The 22,960-nt window shown below is 36.1% G+C and overlaps 1 protein-coding gene across 10 annotated transcripts in view; it reads right to left on the reverse strand.

The window, feature by feature from the left end:
- The window catches only part of HECTD1 (HECT domain E3 ubiquitin protein ligase 1), a 63,259-nt gene that overhangs the window by 26,482 nt on the left and 13,817 nt on the right, over positions 1–22,960 (reverse strand). For 5 of the 10 annotated variants that reach the window (XM_042047037.1, XM_042047040.1, XM_042047039.1 and 2 more), the window contains exons 3-23: positions 18,896–19,130; positions 17,783–18,010; positions 14,237–14,518; positions 13,686–13,974; positions 13,280–13,356; positions 13,093–13,191; positions 12,660–12,774; positions 11,929–12,103; positions 10,412–10,550; positions 9,950–10,120; positions 8,659–8,881; positions 5,788–6,063; positions 5,608–5,684; positions 4,058–4,192; positions 3,685–3,831; positions 3,224–3,318; positions 2,720–2,825; positions 1,655–1,789; positions 1,430–1,569; positions 604–927; positions 20–186 (exon numbers count right to left, since the gene is read on the reverse strand). In XM_042047037.1, coding sequence (XP_041902971.1) covers positions 20–186; positions 604–927; positions 1,430–1,569; positions 1,655–1,789; positions 2,720–2,825; positions 3,224–3,318; positions 3,685–3,831; positions 4,058–4,192; positions 5,608–5,684; positions 5,788–6,063; positions 8,659–8,881; positions 9,950–10,120; positions 10,412–10,550; positions 11,929–12,103; positions 12,660–12,774; positions 13,093–13,191; positions 13,280–13,356; positions 13,686–13,974; positions 14,237–14,518; positions 17,783–18,010; positions 18,896–19,130 — 3,635 coding nt within the window. The remainder of the gene's footprint in view (positions 1–19; positions 187–603; positions 928–1,429; positions 1,570–1,654; positions 1,790–2,719; positions 2,826–3,223; positions 3,319–3,684; positions 3,832–4,057; positions 4,193–5,607; positions 5,685–5,787; positions 6,064–8,658; positions 8,882–9,949; positions 10,121–10,411; positions 10,551–11,928; positions 12,104–12,659; positions 12,775–13,092; positions 13,192–13,279; positions 13,357–13,685; positions 13,975–14,236; positions 14,519–17,782; positions 18,011–18,895; positions 19,131–22,960) is intronic. The other 5 variants (XM_042047041.1, XM_042047036.1, XM_042047038.1 and 2 more) reach the window with 3 other exon arrangements.

Consider the following 22,960-nt stretch of genomic DNA (forward strand, 5'->3'; position numbering starts at 1 on the left):
TACACATTATTTTTCTTACCCAGCTGATCTTCACATACTCCATTCACAGTGCCATAAAGTTCAAATCCAGACAGGGAGAGGTAGTGTGTTTGCCCACTGGCATTCTTTCCCATCTGTTTTATTCTAACATGTCTCCAACCTTGTTTCTCATCTTTTGGAGGATCTAAAGGCCATGTTGCTGTAGACCTTTAAGTTTATTAGAAAGGGGTGTTGGCAGGTAGCAGGGAAAAAAGAAAAGGCAAAACCAAAAAACCTTAGTACCAAAGCAAAAAAACCCACAGTGCTGATCATGTATGCATATTACAAGATATATAAACCTAATAACACCAGGGTCAAACTTTGGATGAGTGTTGGTGTTACAATTTTGTCAAAAAATAAAATGCAAAATTCATAGTGATAGAAAAGCACAAATGCCATTATGTGAAACACACTGAGAACCTATGAATCACTTGTTCTCCAGCCCATCCTTGATAATTTGTCACCTACCCCTTCTTTAGATAGACACATTATTACAACCACAGTACAAATTAAATTAGCCCACAGTCAAGTATGTTTTTAAACTGCGCTCAGTTTTATGAAAAGTGATAAAATACACTGACATACCCTGGTTCATTGAGACTACAGTCATCAACATGAGTATACAAAGTAGTCCAGTTCTGTCCATCCTTAGATACCTGGAAAACCCAATTTCTGAGAGCAGATCGTCCATAACCTCGAGCATGACGTAATGTGTATGCTGATGGTATAACCCAAAGGCCAAGATCTACGGCAAACCAAGCATTCTTATCATCATTAGTGTGACAATTGAGAGCTGAACTGTCACGGCTCAGGATGTCTTCCAAACGACCGTAAGGCAGATTTCTTCCTTCTGAGGATGTAACCACTACTAATCCATAGGCTGCTGGATTTACCCACTCATATGCAGTTCTGTATCAAAAAAGAGAAATGTACTGTTCAATTATTACTTAAAAAAACTGGTTTCAGCAACATTTGACATTTACTGTAAATTGTGTATAAAGTTTATCACAAACCAAAATCATCAATATAATTTTAGGTAATTAGATAACTTTAGATATGTTCCAAACATCACTTTGTTTGGGTTTTATAAAACACTGTAGCAAAAGGAAAAAAAACAAACCCAAACCAACAAAATCACACAGAACCATGGCAAGCAAAAACAAAGACCCAAATTTACCCACTACTTCACCTTCTTAGGGAAGCATACAAACAAATTCTCAACACAAGTGACTCATATTTTTCTATTATTTAAGCAGATCCAGAAGAAATGTAATTCTGTGATTAAAAGATACCTCCCACTTCTAAGAAAAAAACAAATTTCATTTCATTATGAATTCTTTGTCCCCATCCTGCCTCATGGATTATGGTTTATTGTGTCTGACTTTAAAATATCTAGCTTTGGAAAACTCACTTTGCATTTGTTCCAATCCAGTAAATAATTCCATTTTCATCAAAATCATGTTGATGCCTGAACACAAATGTTTGGCCTTCTCGTAGTTTACGTACAAAAACAAATGAAGCCCTGTCAAAGTCGTACCATTGCTTTGCTACCTACATATGAAAGAAAAGAAATCAAATATTAAAGAAGCAGAATATAACCATTCCTTGTGAACTCTGTGTGTGGTATGTAGCTCACCATTTTCAGGAGGTACTGTTCTAGAGATTCAACAGTTGCCAATGGCTCCATCTTTAGCATTCTACCAGTTCGATCTATTAAAGATGTCTCCCCCGAGGCACGTTCCAAACGAAACCTCAAGCGCCTTGTCAATATCTGAAAGAACAGCTAAACATTAATATAGGCTCTCCTGTTTAGGTTTTGGAATTTTAACAAAACAGTGTATATCACTACAAAGGTTTCAGTGGCCTATCAAGTATCTTTGTTGCACAACTTAAGCACTGTATTCTAATGAAATGCTTTAAAAAGTAATTTCCTAGTACTACCTTTTTTTCAATTAACCAAACAATCCCTTACTACGACAACCAATGTGTGACTCAATTACACATTCAGCTAACAGCTTCTCACTTTTCCTATGTCTTCATAGCTTTTATTTGTTGACTAGCAAATACAATAATATTGAAACTGAAAATTATTTTCAAAAATACTGAACAGCAACAGTGGTTTTGCAACTTTTTGCAACTATTTCCTAGACATTTTACATGAAAACAGAAATATTTATACTTTTCTACCATGTTGCAAAATCCTGAAGTGTGCTTTCAAATAGAAAAAAATTAAGACTCCACACAAACTGGGAAAAAACAATTAATATTCTTAGCCAAACTGCCAAGATTCCTGCATAAGAAGCTGCTGACCCTGGAGGAATCTTGTATTACCAAATGAACATACAGCCCTAGATGGGACCCTTAAAATATTTAAAGCCCATTCCTCTGTTCTTACTAATAACTGTCTTGTAATTGTAGAGGGCATGTTCCTATATAAAGGCAACAATACCTGAAGACAAAAGAAAGAACAAACACACTATCACTTCAATCAAAATTTACTTTTACCTCATAGTGTTAAAGTGACAGTAGAGGAACACCCATGCATTTACGTGTTAGAAGAAATAGATGCCAAAATTTGGTTGTTCTTTACCTAATTCTATCCACTTCTACAAGAATATGATTCTCACAGACAAGGTGTGTAACATATAGCCTTCAGTTGTGCACCACTCAGTGTGATATGTTGTTATCACTGTGCATTTACCTGAAGATTATACGTAGATCCTGGTGTATCATACAAGTGGAGAGGTAGACGTTCAATAGATTCTAATACTGCTATCAATTTCCGAATTAATGCAACTGCCGGACGACTGTGAAAGAGAACAGTTACTATGTTACCACAAAACAAAACAAAGAAAAAAATTCTACAGTATCTCAGAAAACAGGATCCCGCTGAGACAACTATCTCAGCATGCTATTTCTACCAACAGTATCTGTTCTAGTCACATGGTTACAGCACAGTAAGAAAGATACCAATCTGCACAGGGATGAACAAGTCATCTTTATATTGTCAATAGATGTTCTATAGATTGACTCTTAGAGATAAAAATTTTCAACTGCTACTTTGATATTGGATGCTGTCTTGTAAGATCAATTTTTTATTCCATTGAAATGGAAAGAACAGGTACTTTGTCTTTAAATTATTTTAAACATACCATACTTCTTCACAATTTCAAAGGGGATTTTCTTGGTTTGGTATTATTTTTACCTTTCATCATCCTCATTTTCACTGAATGCTGTTTTGAAAACGTTTATCCTCTCTACCAGTTGACTACAGTCTTGTTTCACATCTAAATCAACATTCTAAGAGGAAAAAAAAAAGCTACATTTAATACAAAGTAATTAATTTCATTTTTATACAGGCAAAACCATCTATGTAGTCTCACTGAATTCCCTATTTAAAGTCTGTATGTGAAAAGCTAATCATCAGCCATTAGACCTGACCAGAGTTGACTTAAAGATTTTTCAAGGCTCATTCAAACTAAAGTCATCTATTGTGACAGCTTATCTTCTTCAATATGTAGACCAGTAACTGGAGCAAGTCTGCCCAATTTTCACCAAGACAGGAAAAAGACACATTTATAACGGATCTTTCAAATTACAGCACATGCCTTCATTTCATCTTTTTTAAAAAAGTTTTTCTCTAAACACTTATGTCTACAAACTCACATTGTTTAAAACTGTCAGCAGCGATTGAACTAAGCCACTACTGCACATTTCATACGGAGAAATAGTATTCTCATCCTTCAACAGCACAATTAAGTTTTCCAGAGCAGTCTTCATTAAATCTCTCCAAGTATTTTCTCCCTCAATGCACTGAAAGACAAAAAGATCATTATCATGAAACAAGGTATGTCTGTCCACTTGCTTCAGTTGAAAAATAATGTCCTAGGAAAGTACCTAACTAGGTAATACATGCATTAGAACTCCCCACATTGCAGACAGACATACTACGACTCTCCTTTACATCATGACAGACTAGTCAGAACATCATGTGATTTCCACTGATGTCACACATTAAAAATAAAGGAGATACACTTACCTGCCTGTTTGCGTGAAGTTCCCATGCAGACTCTAACTGTGTTGCTATGTTCCTCAGTGTTACAACTACTCCTCGAGGCATACTTTCAACTGCTTTAAAATGATCATCATATAAATCTCTTGCCATAGTGCGTACCTACAAATGGATTTTGATAATCGGAAGTCAGACCTTACTGTAATGAGACTGTTATTTTACTCCTAGATACTGCAACCTTGGTCATCGTTTTTTAAAGTAAGTCCACGACAGGCAGACAAATAGGGAAGAATAAAAACCCATGTGCATAATGAAATGGCAAAGGCTGCGAAAGGAAAAAGGTACAGGAGAAATAAATGGAAATATACAGAATCTTACTGACAGAAATGAAATTTACCATCATGTATTAAAGTTACAGCAGAAAAGGTAGGAGGAAAAGGTATGATTCTCAATCTGTCAATCTTTCTTTTAGAACTGTATCATGGATCAGGTAATCTTTTTAAATGTAAAATTAAGCAGGTTTAATATGGTTTCTGGATGCCCTATCAACATTCCTTAAACCAATTCACACAAAGTCCCTATATGACCTCTTATAGTAGGAATTACTTTTTCTACAAAGTATGGTTCACACAAGATACAGATTAAATAAGTTCTTATTAAACAACATTTTTCTTTTGTAAGAAATTTCCCCAAAAATCTTTCCTTTTCACTATCATTATATGTGCTACAATAATACATTACACAAGCTTCAGAACTACACAGTGCAATCTTAGGTATAAGAGAGCACTGCCTTTCTTTTATCATCCCACCTATTATCATTTTACACACGGTATTTCAATTTTCAATTTAGTGTCACATTTCCTAAGATATATGTCCTTAAATGCTGCAGATATAAGGTACAGAATATATTGGCTGCACTGTTAGAAACTGCAAGACAGTTCAAGACTAAAGATTAGCCTGAGTCCTTGGTATAAGTGGATCACAGAACGTAGTTATTTTGTGGGGTTTTTTTGTAAAGAACTTAATACTTGATTTCTTAGTTCCTCCTTTTCCCCCCTCATTTTGAGGAGAAAGGAGAATTTTAAAGATATCTAAAATGAGGGTGTTTACTCATTTTGCTTCACTACCACAACTCTTTACAATGCAGACTGTTCACTTCCAGCACCCTGCCACGATATCCAGTCTGAAATTGGTACCTAGATGAACAGAAGTATTATATGCCTCTGACACAACTGTAGTATCGACTGTAACTTCTTTTCTTGTACCATAAAGACAAAAAACCAAGCCACAAAACCTCCAGAATCATACAAATGCAAGTCAGGAAGATTGGATTTTCCTATGTTTTAAAAAAAAAGTTTTCCTCTAAAGGAGCACAGAGTTTACTAAGACTGTTGGATAAAAGCACCTGAAGAAGTACTTCATTCTGATTGATGTTTTCCCCTTCAAGCCTCACATAAAATTGTGTCTAGTTGAAATCAGAGATTTTAATCCTCTAAGAAGAAACTATACCTCCATAATAATATTATAAGACAAACTCAATTAAATTCTAAATATAAAATTTACAGATGCTCACCAACCTTTTGCTTCGTCTTCTCCAGTTTAGATTTCAGTTTTCTTCCTCTTTTGCCTGTCCAGCCAGTCACAAATTCTGACCCTGCAGCATATATTTCAGAAAAGTCACATTTTTTCATAGGTATGAAAAGCAACAAATAAAACTCTCTCATATACACTTGTTCCTACCTGCATCTAACACATACCTACATACTTACCCAAGGAAGTTTCAGCCGTAAACGAATGTTTTGTTCCTCTGTTGGATTCAAACACAAAGCCTGGCAAATCTTCTTTCAGTATTGTAGCTTGCTGACCATCAGAATTGTGAATAGCAATTTCTCCTTCTTTTAAACAGGTCAGTGACCAGTTTCCTACAGTAAGTTTAGTTGGCCCTGGTGTTGATAAAATTGGCTGGCTTGTGGTAGATGGTTTTACTTGGCTTCGAGCTCTCTGCAACTTCTCAAGGAACTCACTCCTACTTTCTATTTAAAAAGAAACAAATTTGGTTTTTTCCAACAACTGCTTTCATCATTATGTATCTTAGTTTTTTCAAGAGCAAAACAACTCAGTACATTCAATGCAAAATTAAATTTAAAGTGTCCTAAATTTTGGTTTAGTGTATTTCTGTATTTCAACAGTGATCTATTCCACAATCGCATCAAAGCTGCAATGCAACAATGCAACTCTTTCTGAAAGATGAAATTCAGATGTATTAATTCATCATTACAATTATAATAGGAAGATCAAAGAAATGCATTATAAATTTTTAGTCTTCAAAAAATGGAAAAAAAAAAAATCTCAGTATGCCCACCACGAACTATTCTCAAAAGGGAGTTTTCAGAAACAGGAAATTTAAAAAATTATTTAAAAAAACCCACAGTTTTTATTAAATTATATATTTATATTTTAATCATTGAAAGGCTGAGTACATAATTTTTTAAAAAATTCCATTTAACGTAAAAATGGAAACACCTCATTAAAGATTATATCTCAGCTTCAAAGTTAAGAAGTGTCTTTCAGCATACTGATTTGATAAATACAACTTTTGTAGTCTATACATTTGTAAAATTGCTGTTTTCCTTCTGCTGCAATGACAAGCTCTAGGCTTTTTAAATCTGCCTATTTTTTACAAAACAAAATTGCAAATTAATGCAAAAATAAATATGTACTTGAGGCACAATGTTTTTTATTGCTTAAATTTCATAGCATACACTAAGAAGGCTTATAAAAATAATTTTGAGATTTGATATGCAAATGAAAATTCTGTTAATTAATTTCAAATTTCCATAATTACATTTTAATATATTTATTATATAGCATGTTCCACTGGAAGTATTCTGTTTATACATGGTTGGAAATAATTTCAGGTTCCCTTGGACAGAATTTTGAGACTTTATTAAAGCTTCAGAATTACCATTAAATTTCAATTTTTGCATTGAATTTTTTCTAAAAATTCAAACAAAACAAGTATAGAGTTAATATGGAGAGGGGTGAGTACAGACCTTCCAAACTGTTCACAGTATATATACTTGCCCACCCACTCCAACTTTCATCATGCAATACACACTAACAGATTTCACTACTCAACCCTCATATTCTTGCCAGTTGTGAAGTTACTAAAAAGTTTACCATGAGATTAATCAGTAATGATTTAGGACAGCAGAACATATAGTACAGTTCAGGACTTAAAGATACTATTCTGAGTCTATACTGTACTGTAGTATTTTAGTTAACAAATATTAATTTCTTAAGTAAAAAAGGCTGCTGCACATGCTTAGAGCTCATGGTTAAAGTTCAGGCAAATGGCACTGCAACATCAGCAATCTTAGTAAATGTCTATTTGACTACATATTGCAAAAAGCCTCATTTAATCCTACATTTAGCTCCTGTCCCTCCATGATACCCAGACTAGGCATCTTGTTAAAAAACTTGGGATTTGTTCAATCTTTTTCAAAAGATTGATTTGAAATAACATCTTAAATGCTCAATCTGACTTCTCTTTTAAGTTCCCTTCACTCCAAATTCATCTGAGCTATCCCCATTCCACTCATCTTGTGCAGAAATAGCCTCATCCCCTTGCCCAGACCATTGGGAAGTAAAAAAAAAAAAAAAAAAAAAGTTGGCATCCAGGGGCTATGAGAATTAAAAAAATTATCTTCATGGATCTTCTCAAAATTGTATTATATGATAAACAAGTATCTTAACATAGGACTTGTTTACCTTTTAAGGTATTAACCTGATTAAAAAGAATGCAAAGATACATTTTCTGACCAAAAAATCAATAAATCTCAAAGTGGTTTCCAGCTGCATTATAATCAGAAATACTATATTGCATTTTGTCTTCTTGCCCCAAACTTGATGCATGAAGTCATTAATACTTCATTTCCATCCTGAATCATAATATGTTCTGTTATTTCACCCAATATTGAAAAGATAATTGAAAACATAATAATATTGCAAAGCACTTTATGTTTGCAGGTTCATAAATGCATGAACTGCTGCAAAAAAAGATGGAACAATAAAAGGAGGGTTGTTTCTGCATCCAGAACCCGCTGTGTATTCTGTACAGAAAATCAGAACCGGCTGTGCATTGCCAGTGCATAAGGTCTGTTCCCTTATCCTCTCTCCAACAAACAATTAAGACACTGTAATTTGTTTCCCAATCTCGATGAGAAACTTTCCATTACTTTGTCTTCAAACACATGCAAATTCATTCTGCTAGCTAGAAGCAAACAACAAATCACCATTTCAACCTGCTTTTCCTGGGATGGCCACTACAAAGTGCTTTTAATGACTGGGGTGAAAAAATTAAGTACGCATGGAGAAGAATCAAAACAAAAAGTTAATATACTTTTACTGGCAAGATGTTTACTTAACACAATTCACCAAGAAAGTCAAGTTATGGCCACATGCTATCTGATAAAATGCATCACAATTAACTGACCACCTTCCACCTGTTTACATCCTTTACTATTTAGTAAGCCAATTCCTGCAAAACAAAATAGCTCAAATCAAATTATATAAACAAATGTAACAGTCACAAAACTTAACCTGGACTTGAATTGTAAAAAATCTACCTGAACTATCGGATCCTCCTTCAGGGCTTCCACTGGAATACATTGTGGCCAGCTTTCCATCCAAGATAAATCTGAACCATCCATTACTGCCATTAGATAGCTCCAGGGCTGCAGCATCACTCCAGATATACAGGCAGTCCCTTCCCCGAATGATTGACCAGTCTCTCCAGTGGTACGGTTTACCCTGCTGCAGTTCTTTAGCATCCTCCTGTGGTTCATCCTCCTGCAATAACATTGTATTAAGCAACAACATGAACCACAAAAATCTCCAATCCATTGAAAAAAAAAAAAAGGAAAAAATCCTCAAACAACCAAAAAAACCCCAACACATAAAAACCACAGACATTTTTAAAAGGAGGAGATTTCTCTCTCTCTTTAGGAGAGAAGAATTATTCAAACCAAAAGTGCAGGAACTATACTACTCCTGCAAGACATATCCTTGAAAGTATTCTTTAATAGAATAATATACTTCCTGGAAGTTTCCTTTCACATATAGCTTTATCTACTCAACAATAACAACAGCTTACTGCCTGCAACATTCACCTCTGTTCAAAACTTGAATTGTGAGAAAAGAATCACAAAATGACTGAGGTTGGAAGAAACCTCTGGAGGCCATCTAGTCCAAACCCTGCTCAGTTATCTGACTGGTTATCTAGGACCATGTCCAGATGATGTTTAGTATCTAGCCACCAAAAAACAAAACCAGCGCCCCTCCCAAAAAAGACCCAGACAACCCAAACCCCACAGTAATTAAGTTTAACTATACACTTAAGATTTAACTATAAATTTAATTGAATTGGTAACAGAAGAAGTCTGTTATCCATTCAGTTCATCTGACTGGCAACAAGACTTGGAAATTGATAAATAACTTCAATATGTACTTACGGCTTTCATTAAGCAGAAAATTATTTTCTTTTTTATATATTTAATATATTTCATAACAACATTTAAAACATCTGGAATTATTTGATGCATGAACATCAAAAAAGATACACTTCTGACATGAATACTTCAGGAAGGATTCACTTTGTTACTAGTCACTTTCCAAACACTGAACAAAATCAAGTGCCAAACAACTTGACCACAAGAAGTATGAATAGGAAAACTCAGCAGATAATATGCTAACAGAAAATGAAGGTAGAGAAGAAAACAATTAAAACATGTGGCATACAATAAGCATTAATTTAATATCCTACCTTGCCCTGTCCATTTTTGTAACAATAAACATTTTACTAGAAGTGTCGGTTTTACAGTAACAAATAAAGCAAATAAATAAATTCCATACACTTACCTTCTCAGGTTTAGACTCCTCTTCATTTTCATCATCAGACGATGGTCCTGCCAAAGTTGACACTTTACTAATTACACCAAGTCTAGCCAGTTGGTCTAGAAAAAGATCACCACCTTTATCCACTAAATCCCTTATGATTTGCAAGGCTAACAAATGGCCATCATCATCATCCTGTAATACATTGGGATGAAAAGAAAATAACAAAGGAGATCTTGTTAATTAAATATATATATTAATTAAATATAATTAATTAATTAAATTTACAATTATAAATTAAATAAATATATATGTTAATTAAATATATATATTAAATATATCTTTACATGCTGAACTTCACATGTGGTCACAGAGGGACACCATAAAAGTTTTAGGGTTACTTATTAACAAAGTACATGGAATCACTGAGTATAACTCCCTTTTTTGTACTGGTTTCATAAAGGATAACATTTTCTTTCTTCCTACCTCTTGATCAAGCACTGTAGCTGTTATCTCAACCAGTATTGTGGGCAGGTTGTGGCCAGCATCAGAGTCACAAACCTCTTTCAGCAGCGCCTCAGAACAAAAATGTATCATTTTTCTAATGAGCGCAAGACTTGCTTTCCTTTAAAAGATTGTAAAAAAAAACGGTTCTTACAATGATAAAGCAAGCAATAATTAAAGCAATAAAAAGGTTCAAGAAAAAACTCCTTTTGTACTCTATTTATGAATATTTTCAAAACACAAGAAATTTAATCTGTTTCAGTTCTTGTTATTGGTACCAAAATTAGTTATTGTTAGTAAGCCCTGGATTATCTCTAAGAATAAAGCACCTCTGGTATTTTTTGATTCGACGGCGCTGTCCATCTAATATATACTTCTCTCCTCAACCCTTTCCCAGGTAAACCTATTCTATGTCCTGTCTATATCCACTTTTAGTGCTGGCAATTCACTTCTGCACACTTTGTCACCCTCAGAGGTATCCAGCCTTTCATTTTAGTCATGTATTTCCCATGTTTTGAGATCCCTATAATTTTTAACTCTGAAAGTACTATGAGATCATGCAGCTTCCCACACTAAGAACCATAATTAATTTGAGAGGAAACTCCTGTAGGGTTAAAGACGAATTTTTTTGACTGACTTCTAAAAACATAATTTTTCTGATTCATAAAGATGACTTTCAAGGAGAGAGCCAACTACTTCTTTGCACAATCTGCAACAACAATTAATCATTATTAGACTGTTAACATAGTTTCTTATTTCCTTCAAGTAAAATGACCTAATTTAAGCTTTCTATCATCAGCTCATGTGGAGTCTCTCTCCACTAGAGGCCTTTCTTATCTTGCATTTTCACCCAAAGTACCTGTAAACACTGGGAACATAAATAAGAGATTGGAATAAATGTCATATTTGCAGTATAAAAGGCTAAGAGGTTATGATCAGATGCAATTTATCACAACCATTATGCCATGCACAGTATTCCTCTATAAGTAACAAATCAAGGCTACATTTTTGCAATTCAACAGAATTACAAAGAGCATCTTCTCTGGTTGATAACCTGTTAGTAAGTCTTCTAAAACCTTCAAAAACAGCTTTTTCTAGTCTTGATGATTTTCCAATGAATGTATCTTGACATCATTTTTTTGTTTTCCTCTACTAAATTACAACTTTCATTACAGCGGCTACAAACAGCTGTAACCAAATCCTGTATGCACAGTGTATACAATATACTATATGAACATAGCATTGTTTCATCATGCTGCTACATTCAAGAGGTACGCTCTGGTCTCCCATGACTAACCATGTTTTTTCCAACACACCGCTCCCCCCGAAAGGAAAAAAATGCTGCTTAAAATGATAAGTAAAAATCACTCTTGCAACACTTTCCAAACAACCACTTCTATTCAAACAGAAATATGATTGTCACTAGCATTATTTAAACTTTTAGATTTACTTTGGCTTTTTAAAGTGTGTATTAATAAATTGTCTATCACGATAATTACCTTATTGAAGGCAACATAGTTTGTTGAAATGTTTGTGCAAACACAGGCAATAGTCTTTTCAAGTATATGGGTGCCATTTCTGGATCTCCTTTGGGTTCATTACATTCTTCCTCATCCTTGTTTGCATCTTTCTTTTTCTTCTCATCCCCTTTGTTGACAGGACACATCCAATCCCCTGGAAAATTTTTTTTCCCAAATACATTCAATTGCAAAAATCAACAAACCAAACAAAAAACCTTTCAAGACATTGAAGCTTTCTTTACTAATATCCAAGCACCCGAACATGAACATACATTCCTAAAAATGTAAAATTTACACATGCATGACTTCCTGAATAAAGTATTTAATAGCAAGTATCACCTGTGGCACTAGAATTCTCAAGAACAGTGAAAGTGCAGTTCCCATGTAGAAAGAAAGGATACCAGAGAAGCTACCAAGGCTGACACGCTCTGAATCCACAACAAAATCCTACTCTAGCCCAATTCCACAGCTGAAGAGCAGGACAACTGGCACTGTTCATGCCCACTTAATCATTTCTTTGGTAATTCCCCTCATTTTACAACATTTTAAAATACTAAGGTTTTTATGCATATGTTATAGGTTAAGAAAGGTTGGTCACAATTCTTTTTTTTTAATAACCTTAATATAGTAAAATTCCAATAACTGCATGACTGAACATATATCAGCATTTCTACTATAGCAGGTGTTATGGAATTAAAAATTGCACTCACCTGGAGACTGGAGAATAGCTACTACTTCACTGTGCCCCCTTTCCCGAGCTTTGTCCAAAGGAGTTTTCCCATCTTCATCTCTCAAATCAGGATTTGCACCATGTCTTAAGAGAGTCTGAAAACAAATATTTTTATGTATGAAAAAAAATTATGGTTTCTTCTTCTAAAGTAGCAAATGTGTTTTTCATACATGATTCCTACAGTCTTCTCATGCTTGTAAGTATTCTGTGCTTTTTATATCTGTAGAGCTAATATAAAACTACTTTTATTCATTACTGCTCTATTATAATGAAAAATCTGTGTTTTGATAAACACTGCAAAGAATATGTAAATATTTGACAGCGCATGTGTCCAACATATTGCATTGAAGACATTTGGAACAGAATAAGATGAAAAGTCAGTAAGGCATCCTAAGGGTCAGTTTAAATCATACCTTTGCTACCTGAGGTCTTCCAAAACATGCTGCATAATGTAATGAGGATGACCTCTGACCTCTGTTAACATCAGCACCCCTTTCACAGAGGAATTCTACCTGTTACACAAGAAAATGGAAATTAGGTTTTTTATTCTTTACTTACATAAATAATGTTACTTCTTAAGGGTCTATAAATCTAATTTACCATTTCCTGAGTTCCAAAAGCTGAGGCCCAGTTTAAAAGAGTTTGTCCTACATCATCCATAAAATTTACTTCAAAAGCTGAAAGATAAAATTAAATAAAATAGTTAAAGTTCCCACAACTATACACTAACTAAAGTTCAACAGTATTCTTTAAATAAAAAGCAGGTCCTACAAAAATTAAGCATTCTCAATAATTCTGGAGAAGCATCTATGCTCTTAACTGCAATAAAAAAACCGTGGCATAGGTATGATTACCAACAAGAGCTGTTGAGTATTTAACAAAGTAAGTGAACTTGTATATAAATATTTTCAAGGAATTACCTAAGCATTCGTTATGACACCACAGATTATAAAAATCAAAGATAAAGCAAGCATCTCATTTTCTTTTTCAGAGTATTTTTGCTTACCTCCTGTGTCAATAGCATCTATTAGGGCATCAGTATCCTTACTGCGGATGCAATCTATCAGTTGCCGATGAGAACGTTCCCCAGAACTATCCAGTCTTCGCAATCCTGGGATTCTGCCTGTAGATCCAGCACTAGATTTTGGCAGGGCTTTTCTCCCTTCGAACAGTAGCACCAAAAGCAGATCTACTAACCGCATGGTATCCAGTACACATCTCTCATCACCCTGCAACGCACTTTCTATAGAATCTGGAAGTTCAGATCTTAGAAGATCCTGGAAATAATTAAAAGTCTGAACAATAAAAAATATACAGGGCTTTAGAAAATACTATCAGAATTGGGTTTAATCTCCAAATGAAATGCTTCCTTTTTTCCCCTCTTTAAAAATAACTTAGGTGTACGTGTGTGTGCACACATGTAAATATATATATATATAAAATCTACAAATATGAATATCTACATATAAAATAGCAACATAAATCTTGCATATATTGAAGTACACAAAGGGAAAAGCCCCATGAAAACAAAAGCTGTAGCATAAAATAATTTCTTACATGTGTTACTACTGGAGAGCCTCTACACAGGGTTGACAACAGGCTTACAATAGTTGACACCTGATTACTTAATTTAGAGTCTGCAGCGGTAGATGGTGCTCCAGTGCTACTCCGTCCAGGTTTGCAAGCTGAAGATGGTCCTGATGCTGTCCCACCAGCAGCTGCCATGCGAGATAACAACTCCTCAGTTAATCCATGTTTAGCTAATGGAGCTGGGTCAACTCCACGCCGTGTGAATCTATCAGCTAATGAAGCAAAGCATCTCAAAGCTCCATCTGAAACCTAAGAAAGATGTGCAAGAAAAACTGATGAAATATCTTTTACTTAAATAAGAAGATGCTAAGAGGATATCCACAAGAATACAGGACACATACAAGAACTTGATTTCCCCATGTTCCCTTAGAAGTCAATGAAAGGAGGAGTCCGGCCAGAAACTCAGAACCCAACAAGTGCTCTGAACTGCTCACTAAAGGACTGTACTGTTGCTGTGTTTTTTCCCCTCTTTCTCTCTGTTGATCATATATAAAAATAAAGGAAACTTTCTGAGGATCAGCTTTACGAACATGTCCTTACCTATATGAGCAAAAACCCAAATCAACCTAGAAAAACACACTTTATGACAATATTGTTAAATTAATACATGTTGGAAGCCCTTTTTAAGGAATTTTTAGTTATAGATCTTCTTGTTACAGGAAATACAGATGCAGGATTTATAATTCCCACTAGCAATTGTCCATTCTCACAATAGTTTGAAAAAGAATCAAAACCAACCCACAGCTTGGTATTGAAATAGAGAGTACTTAACCTTCTGGTAGTTCCAATGTTAGAAACTATTAAAGTAGCCTTCTACTAATAAAACAAACACACACCAGAAAACCCCCCGAAACAGCAAGAAATTGCACTATGAGGATTTGCTTCCTAGCTTTCACACATTTACTGAATTTCTAACTTGTGGCTCAAGGAACAATGAAGATAAAAATTTCTTTGCAGTTTTATCTTCTATATTTATAGAATACCAAATATCCTAATATTATACTATGTATGTAAAAATATATATATTTTTACATATATAGTTAATATTCTACTAATATTAAAATGTTACATTAATTTGGTGCTTTCTATTAAAATAAATGCTATCAAATGAGCCATTAAATGATGCACCAACTGAAAACTCACAAAGTATTACACTGACAGCGAAGCGTGATCATTCAAGTTATATTTAAAGGTCTACATATTTCTCTCAAGCACAAGAAAGTTTTCAATTGGACCAAGCCCAAAAATCGGACAAACTGGGAAAAGCAAATTTTACTCTTAGATAACTCAGATTATACACTGAGCACCTGACACAGGGACACACAAGAATTTTTGTGACAACAAAATACAAATTCCCAAATTTAGGTTTGTCACAAAAGGGAGGAAAAAATCCAACCAACCAACCATACACAAAAAACCCCAGTGACACTGTGTAAACAAGGCTTACTGACAATCCTCTTAACAATCCAACAAAAAATACTCCTGGCCAACTGCCCAGGAAAGGATCCAACATCTTTTCATGTCCGTGTCAAAATAAAGGAAGGTTTTGCCTTTAACATCTCTCTATCTACATACTAAAAGTTTCGGTCTTTCCGATCAGGAGGTTTGCACAGGCCTATCGAGATAACTTGCTTCAGGCACATTTGCCTTTAAAGATGTACGGTAGCAAACAAGACTGATGTCAAGAAACAGTAGAAAAACCACCCCATGATACCTATTCTCTAACCAAACTCTGAATCACTACAGACCAAGTACTCCAAGACAGTTATTAACACACAGAACAAGATTAGAGTATTAGCCAGATTTCATGAAGACAAAAATCTTAAATCTCCATTAAGTTTGCAGACTTCTGGTATGGTCTGTACATGCCAAACATTCTGAATTGTCAGTACTCTTTTGCAATGGATTTTTTTCTTTAATGTGTAATGGTCACTGTCCATGTCCTCTGGCATTTTGCTCCAGTTCTTTGACAATACAGATAAACAATTCTGCCAATCTTTATGTTATTTGCATATATTTTATAGATATTTACCATAACAGCTGTCAAAAATACACAAGAAAGTTCACTTGTTTAACACACTGCATTAGTGGCATCAGTTTACAAAGCGAAAGAGTATTTGGAAAGTATTTACATTTCTTCTCCCAAATTGCAAGAGTAACACAAAGGTTAAAAAAACCGAAGTTACAGATAAGCTGTTCTTGGGGCCACATTCATCTGGTCTGAACTCATCCCTCAAGTGGTGTTACTAACTGGCAGCCCACACAAAAAGCAACCAAACCCAAGAGTGCAAAAGGACAAGGTGGGGAGCCACAAAATTTGGAAAGGGACATTACTGGACAAATCCATAATACACATCCAACATCCACTGTAATCCTGAGGCTTGTTTCATGCATAACATAGTTCTCAAGGATACCAGTACAGATTTACTTCCTATCATCTGGGTCCAATCTTAAACACACTTATCTTTAAGCTTAACTGCTGAACAATTAGGTTAATTTGAACTCTCATTCACATCCCCAACAGCCCCAGCAACTGCTTTTCTCTAACAATTTATAAATTGGGAAACAGCTAAAATACTACAGACTTAATGGTCTGAATTTCAAGATTAGCTTGCCTCAGATGATTAGTGTACTAATAAAATTACTTAATAGCTAAAAAAAATGTTAGCATGTTCTGAAATGGTTAGTGTATGACAGCCCCCTGCCAACTTTTCAGATCTAAAAATATATTTTTACAAAATTATCTCACAGGCAAGAAATTTAGTTTCCCAAATATGATGTACTTAGTAAACCAGACTGGAGGCTGGATGCGTGCATGTAGAGAAAGGAATGAGGACAGAGGTGGGAGTGAAATGGAGACTCAGTTCTGGGTATGGACAAGAAGCCTGGCCAGGCTACAGTAAGAATTTGGCTAAATGGCTATTCCAAAACATTTGTATGACATACACAAAAGTATTCTAATAGTAGAAAGATAATTCCTCTGGGATTAATTTTCTAGATTTTACAAGGACTACTCAAGTTAGTAAAACTTCAATAAAGAAATGGAGCAGCATCTCTACTAGTACCATTTAAGCTGGCTTTCAGTGTAATACTTCAGCATTGACTACGGATGTTTTTATTGCCTCTCTTAGTTTGGCAAAAGAAATACAAACCACATTCATTTTTGTCTCTTACCTATGCTCAATTTTATAGTGATTGAGGTACAGTCATAGAACAATAACTACTTCAGAAAGTGTCTCAAAATGCACCGGAAAAAGTTACAGGATATTTTTCAGTACAGTTTTCAGAGGTTAAATAAGACTATATTCGAACACCAGCACTCAGAGTCAAACACTAAGCAGTGTTTTTATTCTCTTATCATTACAACTATAAAGGAAACTACATTAATACCCAAATATAACACCTTCTATGTAAACACACAGTCAGGGAGGTTATATAAAGTTACCTAGTAATTTCTTTATTAAACTTAACAAAAGTTAAATTCACAGCACATTGAGCCAACTATTACATTACCTGATGGTCTTCATGTTTTAATAAACTAGACAGTGATTCCACACAGATCTCTAATGAAGAATCCTGAGGCTCCATTTTGCCACAGAGTCTGGATACTACAGCCATAGCTGAATGCAAAGTATCTTTATGAACAAGGTGTCCACTGTCACGAATGAATGTCAGAACACAATTCAACCCTCCAGCTTCAAACACAGCTCCTGACTCACGGGTACAGATTAATTCTAACACCTGTGACAAAACAAAATTTAACTTGAATGAACACACAAAAATCAGTTATTTATATCCACAGTCAAATATTTATATCCATCTACAGAACTGGTTAAGAAATGAAACAACAGGAAAAAAGAAAAATCTCTCTCTTCCTCAACACTCAGAAGAGGCCAAAGCCTCCAGTACTCTGGTAGTTAGTAGTTACAGCTTTCTTCAAAAACATGGAACATCTCCCAAAGGGATGGTCGTAACAGGTGTTCATAAGACGGGTAATAATCTCTCATCCTGGGAGAAACACACAACCAAGAGTTTTGAAACTTGTAAGAGCACCATTACCCTAGTGATGCACTTCTGAGTAGACTGGAACTAGTAAATAGGAAATGCATAAATTCTGATGTCACGGTAAGCAAGAACTCCAGCTATATGCTACCACATGGCCATGAGTTATGCTTTAAATAAGAGATTGTAAGGGTCTTCTAAATTTCTCTAAAAACTTCACAAGGGTGCAGGGGAGCTGTATCTATGCTATTGAAGAGACAGCAGACAATTTTTTTATACCAGGTAATTTATCTGTATCTGGAGCAATTCTTCATTTCTTTTGTAGCATAAAAATAGTCTTTGGCATTCTATTAGCATTCTAGTCATACAAGATAAACAAGAAATTTATTCTAATTTTTTTTGTTTCCTTTTCTATATTTTCTTTTTTAAAGAAAGTTAAGCTGCGAAGAGCACCAGACAGAGTAAGGATAAAGCAGCATTGTCAGCATGTACACTTCTGTCACAGTCCATGTTTCTGCATCACATTTTAATAAAATTAATAGGATTGGAACATGAGCAAGCTCTTTGGAAACAGCAAATTATCCAATTCCTTCTTAAAAACAAGAGGTTCTTAAGTATACTTACCTTCACACATTGCTCAGCCAAATCTCTGCTCGTTCTGTTGTTAAGTTCAACAACTACTAAACGATTACAAAGTGCCTTGATAGCTCCATCCACTCCCACAATCCTACGGGTGCATTCAGCTGATACATCCAGGTAATACGTTATGGCACGAGCTGTTACTTCCAGTACATTGTCTGGAGCACTTTCATCAAGAAAAATTTTGCACAGTGCTGGCAAAAAGGTTCGAGGAGGACATCTGCAGGAAAAACACAACACATTGCTATGTTGTGCAAACTTCTCTACATGGAGCAATTTCATACACTTCCACATTTACACATTAATGCTTTCCATGCACGCATCATTTGCTCAACTAATTTATAGTTGGTTCAGAACATTCATTTAGAACCCTTCATCTCATACACACATGAAAATTCAAATAGGTAATCTGCAAAGACGCTGCATTAAGAAGCCAGCAGAAAAAGATACTCTTGAAATTTTACAGTCATACAGGGGAAAAATTTATCTTGTTGGGATTTTTTTCTAGGAATTAACCTCACATCACCAAACAGAATGCATGTTTTCTTAACAGTGCCTCAAGGTTCATGATGATTAATAGCTACTTAACCATGAAATTTTATATACAAAGACTGAAGATTTTGGGTTTAATACAATTTGATTTTGAGTGGTCCTTCTTCCCTACATTATTTCCCTTGTCTTTTTATCCTATTTCAGTCTCCTCTCCTACCTCCTGCCTCATTTTTTTTCCCTTTATCACACTGAGAACATATTTAATTAACATAGCTTGTGTTCATTGCATTTTCTCTCCATATCCATGTCTCGTTAGCCTTTGGCTCTCCTCTTTATTGTTAGCCTCATTTCCATATGCAAGGATGGTGAAGAACATCCTCAAAACTCCAAAACAAAGAAAGCAAGCTGCAATGGTCCTCCTTCTATTCCTCTGACATTACAGAATATAAACTGAAATAATACTTTTCGTTATTAGGACAGCTGTGAATAAGACTGATTTGGATCAAAAGTTCTAACACATGGAGCTATATTTTAAGTCAATTTATCTTCCAGTAGCATATTTACTTAGCTATAAATAACTTAGCATTATGATGGCTCACCACAGTGGTAAAAGACTACCAAGGTGATGGTGGGGTATTAAGTGAAGGGGATATATGCTGTGACAGTAGTCAAAATAGCTGGACACCTCAACCCTAGATGTAGGAGACCAGACTAAATCTACAGGAAGCAAATATTGCAACTTCTCCTTCAAGGATGGTTTTGGTTTTCAAAAGATGGCCTAAAACTTTTCTAAACCCAAAAAAGAAAGAATAACAACGTGTTTTTTTAATCCGGAAGATAGGTGAAGTACTTGTTGATGAATCATTCTGAAGACTCAGAGGTCATTCAGTATGCCATCTAGTATGCAATGGCTCATACAAAGGCACCAAATCCTGGGACAGCAAAATGCCAATAGTTTCCTTGAAGATCTTACCATGCCTTATGAAGAAATTAAAAATGCTGCCTGACAAATAAATACATTGCCCAACCATCCTTAATGACAAATTAGTAAGTGAAGCTTCAATAAACCCCAATCACATATGTAAAACTTTTACTGGCCTATCCAGCCTATTACTGTCTGTTGCTTTTAAGAAGAGTTTCTACAGTAACTTTGCATTTTAGACATCCACTGGTGGGAAAAAAAGTCTGAAATTTGTACTCATTATTAGATGACTACCATATGCTAACACAAGAAGCATTTCAGTACATGAAATTTAAAGTGGACAATGTATTCAATGGTTTTGGTGTAGGATCTTTTATACTGAATTTTATGCAACACCAGGCAGATCACTAAAACACTGCTATGAAGAATGTTCTTCAAACTATATTGAGCGAAAAAAAATCCAATAAACACAAATCTTAAAAGTCCCAAACAAACCAAACCCACACTTGCATTACCAAGTGGAGTTCCACTGTCTATTTTAGTATCAGCAAGAGTAGTAAACCATTTTTCTTAGATGGCCACACAGACACAGAAAGTTGAAAGCCATACTTAGCAAATCTAAAACTTACATTTTTTCTATCATTTAACAGCTTATAAAGAGACAACACAAAAGGAACTTGGCTGTATTTTTTTTAAAAAGGAGATTAAAAAAGGACACAAAAAATATTAGAATTCCTGTCCTTAAAACACCTATCCACCAGAGCCAATTACCCAACAGACACAGTAAAAATACTAAGTTACTAAGAGCATATAATTTGTGTTGACTTCTTTGTCAGCACACAAATGCCAGTGCACTGTATCAGCAATGCTGCCCTTATAAAAAAAACAGCTCTCTAGCACAAAGTTAAGGGTTGAGGGTTTTTTAAAATTACCTTTCTGCCAGAACCTTTACCTACATTAATCAGAGACCACACTTTTTCAATCAGCAGGTAGAGAACAATCTCCACTTGTCAGTACATTTGTTTTCTGACTTAGAGGAATGATTTCCAGTCTTCCCATAAGAAAACCAGGCTTTATCATAGGGTTTCAGGCAAAAACTCCAGTTAGCTACACAGGAACTCTTCGGAGATGCATACAAAGTCATAGAATGGCCTGGGGTGAAAGGGTCCTTAAAGATCATCCAGTTCCAAGCTTCCTGCCATGGGCAGGGACACCTTCCACTAGACCAGGCTGCTCAGAGCCCCACCCAGCCTTGCACTGAACACTTCCAAGGATGGGACATCCCCAGCTTCTCTGGGCAACTATATTGGGTTTGTGTGGCCAGGCTTTGGTAGCAGAGGGAGCTACAAGGGTGGCTTCTGTAAGAAGCAGCCAGAAGCTTCCCTCACGTCCTGCAGAGCCAATGCCAGGTGGCTCCAGGATGGACCTGATGCTCACCAAGGCTGAGTCAATCAGGAATGGTGGTAACACCTCTGTGATAAAACATTTAAGAAAAAGAAAAGTTATTGTGCAGATGTAATTGTGGCCAGAGAAGAGCAGGGTGAGAATACGTGTGAAGAACAGCTCTGGAGACACCAAGGTCAGTGGAGGAGGGGCTGGAGCTGAGATTCCCCCACAGCCCATGGAGGTCCATGGGAATGCAGAGATCCACCTGCAGCCCATGGAAGAGACCCACATTGGAGCACATGGATGCCCAAGAGAAGGCAGCAAACCAAGGGGAAACCCATGCTGGAGCAGGATGTGCCTGAAGGACTGCACCCCATGGAAGAGTGACCCACACTGCAGCAGTGTGTGGAGAACTGGTGCCCATGGGATGGACTCATGTTGAAGAAGTTCCCGGAGGACTGTCACCTGTGAGAGGAACCCCACACTGGAGCAGGGGAAGGACTCCTCTTCCTGAGCAGAAGCAGGAACAATGAGTGATGAACTGACCCCATCTCCCTGCACTGCTGGTGGGGGAGAAAGTAGAGACTGGGAAAGAAGAAAGAGTAGGGGAGAAGGAGTTTTTAAGATTTATTTTACTTTGCATTATTTTGCTTTGATTTTGTTAGTAATAAATTCAGTTAATAGCCCCAATTCAACTCTGGTTTGCCTATGACAGTATTTGGTGAGTGATCTCTCTCCCAGACCTAACCTCAACCATGAACCTTTCATTATATTCTCTCCTGTCCAGTTGTGGAGGGGAACAACAGAGTGGCTTTGGTGGGTGCGCAGGGTTAACCCACTACAGTAACCTTGTCCTGTCACCACATGCTCTTGTAAAAAAGTCCCTCTCCTGCTTTCTTGTAAGCTCCCTTCAGCTACTGGAAGGCCATAATTAGGTCAGCCCAAAGCCTTCTCTTCTCCAGGCTGAACAATTCCAATTTTCTCAGTCTTTCCTCATAGGAGAGGTGCTCCATCCCTCTAATCTTCATGGTCATTCTCTGGGCTCACTGCAGCAGGTCCATGTCCTTCCTGTGCTGGGACCCCAGAGCTGGATGCAGCACTGCAGGTGGGGTCTCACCAGAGCAGAGCAGAGGGGCAGAATCCCCTCCCTCTCCCTGCTGCCCACGCTGCTCTGGGTGCAGCCCAGGACACACTTGGCTCTCTGGGCTGCCAGTGCCCATGGCTGGGTCATGTCCAGCCTCTCACCCAGC

This window comes from Corvus kubaryi, unplaced genomic scaffold (genome assembly GCF_017639235.1).
Source record: "Corvus kubaryi isolate FWS band 111438036 unplaced genomic scaffold, C.kubaryi_AGA036_p1.0 66, whole genome shotgun sequence".
Taxonomy (NCBI): Eukaryota; Metazoa; Chordata; class Aves; order Passeriformes; family Corvidae; genus Corvus; species Corvus kubaryi.